An 8,917-nucleotide genomic window follows, 5' to 3' on the forward strand; every position below is an offset into this window, starting at 1 on the left:
CCTGGACTTACATCAGTCTAACCAGCACTTATCCATGCTCTATCCTACTATAGTAGTAGTAGTAGTAGTAGTAGTAGTAGTAGTAGTAGTAGTAGTAGTAGTAGTAGTAGTAGTAGTAGTAGTGGCGAAACAACTCAGCACCGGGCCCCGATGCAAGATCATTAAACCGGGCCCTGCCCATCACAATGCAAAACAGACACGCTGTGATTGACGCAATCTATCAGCAGATGCATCACCATTCAAATGACAACGGGCACTACTGACAGCTTTAACTCTTAACACAACCACAGCGCAGATATGTTTAAAAAAAAATCCACATCAATAACACAAGCACATTGCAATTTGGTGACACAGCAGAACACCACATAAAAACAATCATAGCGCATAAACACAACAAAAAGCACATATAACCAACAGCATAACGCACACAGTGCGCCGGTGTGCGACAGAACACCGGCAGTGCAACAGCTGAGAATAAACCCACACAGCGCACAGATTGAAATTTGGTGGCACGACGGCACACCACAAATAAAAACATCATAAACACGCATAAACACAAACCAACTAGTGATAGACGATCACTATAACAAATATTAATAATAAAGGGCATTACTTACCATTACAGTTTGACTTTCCGGGCCTTCCGCTGGGCAAAGTCATTAATTAATTCCTGACAACAGTTCAACTCTGAAGCCTGATTTATGGGTCCGCGTTACACCAACGCAGAGCCTACGGCGTATGGTACGCGGCGACGCGCACCGTACGACGCGAGTCGCCGTGTACATTACGCCGTACCCTACGGCGTAGACTCTGCGTCGATTTAACGCTTAACCATAATTCAGGCTTCACTCCTTTCCTCTCCTCCTCACTCGCCAACTCTTACTCTACGCAAATATGGGTTACACATGCGCACTACACCGGCATCATCCGAGATCATCTATACATTAAATTTTTTATTTAAACTAGATATATCTTTATAACCAGCCCATAACATTGATGTAAACACACACGCCTCAAAAAAAAAAAAAAAAAAAAAAAAGAAAGTGGCTTAGTGGTTAGCACTGTTGCCTCACAGCAAGAAGGTTCCCGGTTCGACTCCCAGGCCCAGCAGGGTCTTTCTGTGTGGAGTTTGCATGTTCTCCCCGTGCTTGCGTGGGTTTCCTCCCACAGTCCAAAAACATGCATACTAGGTAAATTGATCATTCTAAATTGCCCGTAGGTGTGAGTGTGAGTGTGAGTGTGTCTGGTTGTTTGTGGGGACTGCGGGTGGAAACTAGCATTTCTGCTAAACCCGGTGTATTTACACTGCTTAATGTAGTGTCTAAATAAACTTTGAAACTATCCGGACTGAAACTGAATGCATTTAAGTTATCAGAAATAAAGACTTGAGGGATGATCCAAGTTTCAGTAGATTTCATTAATCAGTTCCATGCAAGCGGGCCAGAACACGCATAAGCGTCTTGATGCAGGAATGACAGAGAATGATAAGGTGCATAGCAATTTTGAACGCCACAAAATGATGACTAACCATTCAGATTCTGATAAACAGGTCATTGTGACACCAGAGCTAATCTTTCAGAGACAATATATTAGTTTGCACACTCTGTTCCCGGGCCAAGGTTAATATTTCCATCAGCAGATTTAGTTAATCAAATAGAAAAGGCTAATATTTCAACCACAGTGCATGTGAAGGGCTTGAAAAAATTATGTGTCCAGAAAAGGATGGATTAAAGAAGGAAGTAGCAGGATTAAAAAAAGAGAAGGGAGATTTCTCTTGTACGGACGCAAACAAGTCCTGGTCGGAAGAGCCATTTGAATATGAGCTAGAATAAAGAGTGGCACTTGAAGAAGATCATGGACAACCCTGATCATCCTCTTCACAACACAGTGATTCAGCAACGGGGTGGCTTCAGTCAGAGGTTTCTTCACATCCGCTGCAACACAGACGGCTCCAGGAGATCCTTCCTGCGCAGAGATAAACCTTTGAAGAGACTTAAATCATGACTACTGCAACAATGAATTACCATTCAGGGATTAATAAAGTTATTTTGAGTTTGAATAAAATGTTTAATTGAATATGTTAGGGACTTTTCAGATGCTGTGTTCTGTTTTGTGTAAACTAAATAGGATTTGTGATGTGGGCGAGGCTCTGTGGGTTGCAGTAGTTAGGTTTGTGCTGCATAACTGAGACTAACAGAGCTACCAGATCTGACATCAATACACCCATCCTCTCTGCACGTCACTCATTCTAATTCCTGATTGCAGACAAAGACATGAATCGAGGCATGTGAACTTCTTTTTCTTGGTTCTTGAAGATGTTCTTTTCGAATGCAAACCGACTGGCAAGGAGTGGCCCACCTGCATCTCAAGCTTAAGGGACACTCTTTTGAGGACAATAGTGTGTAAACTTTGGACAGAGAAGACAGGGGGTTTGAAAGAAGAGTAAAAGAGGTCCTTAAGGGAAAATCTTTCAACAGAGGATGACGCCTAGGTTTTCACCAACCATTGCAGTTTTGAATTTCTTATCGTGTTCCTCTCCTTACAGTGGACAAAAGATCTGATGACCTACAGGAGGATCAGTGATTTCCATGACACCAACAACTTATGAAAATGTTTTGAAACGAAACTCCCCAATGGGTCAGTTTCAGCTGATGGTGCTTTCTAGGTGGACGACCAAACATCTTCAAGAACCAAGAGCTTTTATTTAAATAGTTGCTTTAATGGTTGCCTTAATTTAAATATGCCAGTGTTATCGGGACTGACTGCGAGTCTACACCAGTATATCACCCTTTCTGGCTGGCAGTGCAAAAAGCTGATAAGAATATTTTTTCTCCACATGAACTCCCTTCTGTCCTTAGCGAACACAGGAACGTTGAGATTTTCACTATACATATATACCATATAACTTGCTGATTCTTTTTCGTCGGACAAGAATATTTAGGTTTTTAAACACCTGATGTTTCGGTGATTACTTCCGCCTTCATCAGAGTGACTCCGACTCGTTGGTATCTGAAGACGGGTTTTGAACCCTGTCTTTCTGTGTACATGCAGCCATGTGGCTCAGCGAGCTGACGGGAACGTGCCCACTGCATCTCAATAGGGTCGTTTCCACTAGCGGAAGTTCCGGGTTGATGCAGATACAGAGTACTTGAAAAATAAACTATTAGGATTGGTTGGCATATTGCACCAATATAGAAGTCCAGCGGGGGTTTCTTTTAATCTCAATCGCCACGACCGCGGTGAATGTTTAAAAAAAAAAGCAAGTAGTATTCTATGTTTAAGCGTTTCTTCTCTTTATTCTTCTGTTGCATTCTTCTTTTTCGTCTCCTTTTATGCTACTGGCCATTGTCGAACAGCAAAATGTTTACATTACCGTCACCTGGTGGCCGGCGGCGCTATTTTTTCAGTCAAAGGTTCTCGTGTGGCGCTACACTGTAATGGAAACACGCCGGCTGAAGGGGGCGAGGAAATGGTCGGCCCTGTTAAGGCGCTTTTCCACTAGTACCTACTCAGCCCGACTCGCCTCGGGACGGCTCGTCACGCCTCGTCCCGGCTCCACCCGCTTTGTCCTCGTTTGTTTTTCCATACCCAGGTGAGAAGTGGGCGGGTTGGGGTGAAGCTGCGGTGACGTACTCGATTGCTCAACCCCTTTGTTTGTGTCGGCGCAGATGAGAAATCAGCTGGAGCCGCGAGCGGCTGAGAGTAAAACAGAGCTCCTGTGGATCTGATCGTTCCTTATCGCCCGTCTACATCCCTTTTTTAATTGTCTCGTCAGCCACCAGGTTTATGGACATCTGCACCTCAGAGTTGGATCACCAAACAGACGTTTGCGCTGTATAATAAAATCGCCGCGAGTCGCTCTCGCGCTGACTCCCCGCTTCCTGATTCAAACTACTCACGGCCCCGCCCCCCGACCAATCGGTGGCCTGTAGTGTGATGACGTCAGATACATGGCCGGTTCAGCACGCTCAGAACCTCGGCAGCCTAGGTACAGAAAAAGTATCTGCTTGGCACGGCTCCACCCGCCTCGGCCCGTAGTGGAAAAGCGCAAGACGGGGGCGTGGCGGGTAGAAGCGCGCTGAGTAGGTACTAGTGGAAAAGGGCCATTAGAGGTTCCTGTCTGGCAAATTGACCCTGAACTCCTGCTAGTGGAAACTGCCTAAAGTGGGCTTTGCCTCCAGTCGAACTCCGAAATATCTGCAGAGCTGCCGTAGTGTCCATTTTGACTTAACAGCAGTTTGTCAATTTTTGGATTAATTAAAGTTAAGTGGAGTCAGCTCCAGCCAGCGTGGCACTTCATATGGCAGAAAAGAGAGCCTACCAAATAAAATTACAAATCTTTATCCAACAACATATACAATATACAACAAAATAAAAAGATTAAAGAAAAAGAAGATTCTTAAATAATAATAACAATATAAAGTTGTAATCTTATAATAATAATAATAATAATAATAATAATAATAATAATAATAATAATAATAATAATAATAATAATAATAATAATAATAAAGTCAAAATTACTTTATCAATCACCAAAGGGAAATTTATAATAATTTAATTTAGTATTATATTACTACAATAATATATTATTATGTAATCTACAATCATATATTATATTATATGATTATATATCAATAATACATGCAAATATGCAAAACAATTTCTCCTGTATGAAATACATAAAAACAGAAGCAATTGGATTTGCTTTTAGTGCAGTGTCTCCCTCTTGTGGTTTGTTTCGGAACTGTTTCCCTCTCGCTCAGTTTGACCAAACCAGGCTTCCGTAGGGAGGACCGGGCGTTGCCGTGGCAACGAGCTCGTACAAATATCAGATGGACTCTCGCTAGCAGACTTCCTACGAGGATTGAATGACTCTTTAAGGAAAAACGGTTGGAAAAAATATTTCCTAACCTAAGCCGCAATGGCTTCGAGAAACCCGTCCGTGTTTCTCGTGACGGTGAACGGACAGATCGAGGGAGCAAACGTGAGTAATTGGCTGAGCTTAGCTTTTCAGCGGATATTAGCGCTTCTCAAGGCTGATTTATGGTTCCGCGTCACACCAACGCAGAGCCTACGCCGTAGGGTACGCGTCGCCGCGTAACTTACGCCGTAGGCTCTGCGTCGATTTAACGCGGAACCGTAATTCAGGCTTCAGGCTACAACCTTCCGCGTTGATTTGTCTCATTTTGGTGTGTTGGTTTGTCTCATTGTTCTGTAACGTGTTTATTTCGTCACAGTTTCCAGAGTATGACAGCTTGTACTGCAAATATTGCTACGTGTACGGTCACGACTGGGCGCCCACCACGGTAAGTGGTTTTACTGGGACACTCATCCAGTCAGATCAGTGATAATCAGTACTGGAGTTGAGGGGGTATGAGGGGGGATGAGGGGGGAGGCATCCCTCCTGAAATAAAAACGGTCCAAATCATCCCCCCTGTAAAACTGCCATCCCTTATGTCATTTCATCAATGAATGTGGTTTTACTGCTATTTCAACATTTAGAGTCATCACCAGAAAAATAACTTATTTGACAATTTTCACCTGTTTCAAGTCAATTTTCACTTGAAATAACTAGGAAAATCTGCCAGTGGGACAAGATTTATCTTCTTATTAAAAGCAAAAAATGGCAGATTTTTCTACTTATTTCAAGTGAAAATCTACTTGAAACCGGTGAAAATTGTTTTTTTTTTTTTCAGTGATGAGTCTTGTTTTAAGTGTAATGAGATTTTTTTACTAAAATGAGACATTTTAACTAGAAATAAGACAAATATTCTTGTTAAGATTTTGAGTTTTTGCAGTGAACCATTTTACTTATCCTGTGAAGGACAGAGTCATATTGATAAGTTCAGAAAACTGTTTTTTATTGTTGTGTTTTGATGTATTAGATGTAATCCCAGTGGATATTTAAATCTTACAGAAGGCTGCATTTAACTGCTGCTATGTCATTCCTGCAGTATTTCTGCAGGTGTTTTGGTCAGTGCTATTATTTGTAATATATTATATCATTTGTAATCATTACAAATTATCTGTCCCCATATGATAAAATCCACCATCCTGATTTTTTTTTTTACAACTCGAGTACTGGTGATAATGGTGCATTACTACTCAGGATTAGCTGAACACACCGACCAATCCGTGTAGAGCAGGCATAATGCATGCATCAACATATGAAAGAAAGCTGATCTTAATTGTCTAATTCATTTCAGGTCTTGTGTGTTTGTGTTTTTCAGGGGTTAGAAGAGGGCATCACCCAGATAACCTGTAAAAGCAGTCATTCACAGAGGTTAATATGGAACTTTCCATTGGAAATAACATTTAAAAGCACAAATCCATCTGGATGTAAGGCTTTCACACATACACAAAAACAACCCAGTTTTCAACATGAGGAGGAAATATTGAAATATTGGGCACTATTGTAAAAGTTATAAACCCAGCAAGTGCTTATTTGTTTCCCAGGGCCTCAGCTGGTGGTGAGTGTGTACGGACCAGATGTGTTTGGCAACGACGTGGTCAGAGGCTACGGAGCAACACACATCCCCATCACAGCCGGACAGTGAGTATTACCTCCAGTACTCGAGTTGTAAAAAAAAAATCAGGGGGGATGGTGGATTTTATCATATGGGGACAGATAATTTGTGCTGATTACAAATGATATAATATATTACAAATAATAGCAGTGACCAAAACACCTGCAGAAACACTGCAGGAATGACATAGCAGCAGTTAAATGCAGCCTTCTGTAAGCTTTAAATATCCACTGGGCTTACATCAAATACATCAACACACAAATAAAGAACAGTATTTCTGAAACACTTATTTACTAATTTAAATTTATATATATTTTAAATTTATAAATATATTAATTTTTATTAATATTTAAATAAAATTAAAAAATTTATTTATTTAATAATCTTTTTTTATAATTTTATATTTTTTTATCCTATTATTCAACCCTTTATTTCTTTAATTAATATTTTTTAATTTTTCTATTTTTATAATTTTTTTTTATTTATCTTTCATTTTTTAAACTTCTTATACCTTTTCTAATACTGTTCTTAATTTTTATATTATATATTTTATTTAGATTTTCCTACTTATTTCAAGTGAAAATTTACTTGAAACAGGTGAAAATTGTCAAATAAGTTATTTTTCTGGTGTTATTTTTCTGGTGATGACTAAATGTTGAAATACCAGTAAAACCACATTCATTGATGAAATTACATAAGAGATGGAAAGGAGGGATGGCAGTTTTACAGGGGGGATGATTTTGACCGTTTTTATTTCAGGGGGGATGCCATTCCCCCTCAACTCGAGTACTGATTACCTCCATCATAGAAATCTCGTGGATACTGCTTGTTTTTTTTATTTGATAAACTTACATAAAATTGGAGCATGATGTTTATTGTTTTCACTTCATTCTTACTCCTTCAGACACACAAGAACCATCCCAATGTTTGTTCCCGAGCCCACGTGGGGACTCCAGAAGTTCACAGGGTGAGATCTGTTTCCCAGCAGCTTTGGTGCCGAGGGTGACGAGTTGTGCCTGCAGGGGAAGCAGCTGATCTCAGAGGATCGTTAAATATATTTACTGTTCCTCTGCATGTGTGCATCTCTGACTGAACATACAGTTTAAGGCTCTGTTGCTGAACATCCTCCCCTATTTAGTTACCTGCTACTGTCAGTGTGTGGAAACGTGTTCAAATGTAATTATAGTTTATTTAGATTCTTAACATACAAAAAAAAAAACAACCAAACAGTGTTTTACTTTGGATTCACACAAACAACAGCTTTTATCACAGAACATGACTCACAAGTCTTTCAGGATTCGTTTGGAAACTTTCACTGGGATGTTGGCAGATACGTACAAAGGTTAATGATTTCAGATCTTGGTAATAGTCACATATTTGACTGAGGGTCAGGAACTGAAGCAAATTGATGTTTGAAAAAAAAAAAAAAAAGAATGGGAACTGCATACAGAACTCAAGGACAACAGTTTACCTGCAGCCTCAGTGCAGTTTTACATTTGCTTTTCTGTCTCCTGATCAGGTGGCTTTTGGGGCGGCGGCCAGAGTACACAGACCCTAAAGTCGTGGCGCAGGGTGAAGGCAGAGAAGGTCAGTGGAGGATCTGTGGATTTCTAATTCTAACTTGCAAACACGGGCCACATTGAAGAGAAAAACTGTGCTTCTCTTCTCACAATTGTATTATAAGAGACTACAAGAGGCTTTCCAGTCATTTTCCATGGGAAGTTGAGCTGGGGAAGTTCAGAAATTTTCCAGTTTGTAAACTTTTCATAGTATTTAACTGAAAGTTACTGTGCATTTACTATAATTAAACATTTATGACAATTATACAAGAATAAATAGAAACAGACTAGCTGAACAAATGAGCATTGATCAACTGACAGATGCAGCATCACAGTAATGAGCCAGGATAACCATGGTAACGACCTCCAACTCAGAGATGGCAGAAGTCTCAGCTAACTCACATCTAACACATCTAGTTTGCTGGCTATCTATATTTCTCTAACTTTGCAACCACAGATCAAATATGTTTAGCCTAAAAATGTATGTAGACAATTAAGCTTAAACGTTTAATGTCTTGCATCTTTGTGTCACAGTGACGAGGGTTCGTTCCCAAGGCTTCGTCACCGTCTCCTTTCACATCATGACTAAAGACATGAAGAAGCTCGGCTACGACGCGGGACCGTCAAACATCCAGTCTGCAGCCGCGGAGGAGCAACCATAAGTTCCGTTTCCATAGCTTCAGGGAAACCTGAGGTCCGCCAAAACAACTCAACACTTCAATGCCATACTGAAAAACTGAATTGTGTTCATTTGTATGTTTCATTTATATTTTGTACTATATTTTTTAATTAAAAGTTAGATCATACTTGTGTTTGACTGATTCCTAC

General features: G+C 40.3%; 1 protein-coding gene across 1 annotated transcript; it reads left to right on the plus strand.

Annotated features, from left to right (window-relative positions):
- Window positions 1-4,818: 4,818 nt before the first annotated feature.
- On the plus strand, window positions 4,819-8,895 carry b9d1 (B9 protein domain 1). The gene is made up of 7 exons (XM_061712529.1): window positions 4,819-4,987; window positions 5,241-5,309; window positions 6,234-6,342; window positions 6,460-6,556; window positions 7,435-7,497; window positions 8,050-8,117; window positions 8,624-8,895. Exons 1-7 carry the CDS (start codon window positions 4,925-4,927, stop codon window positions 8,749-8,751), a joined length of 597 nt encoding a protein of 198 aa, XP_061568513.1. The 5' UTR covers window positions 4,819-4,924; the 3' UTR covers window positions 8,752-8,895.
- Window positions 8,896-8,917: the final 22 nt, after the last annotated feature.

This window comes from Cololabis saira, chromosome 21 (assembly GCF_033807715.1).
Source record: "Cololabis saira isolate AMF1-May2022 chromosome 21, fColSai1.1, whole genome shotgun sequence".
Lineage (NCBI taxonomy): Eukaryota > Metazoa > Chordata > Actinopteri > Beloniformes > Belonidae > Cololabis > Cololabis saira.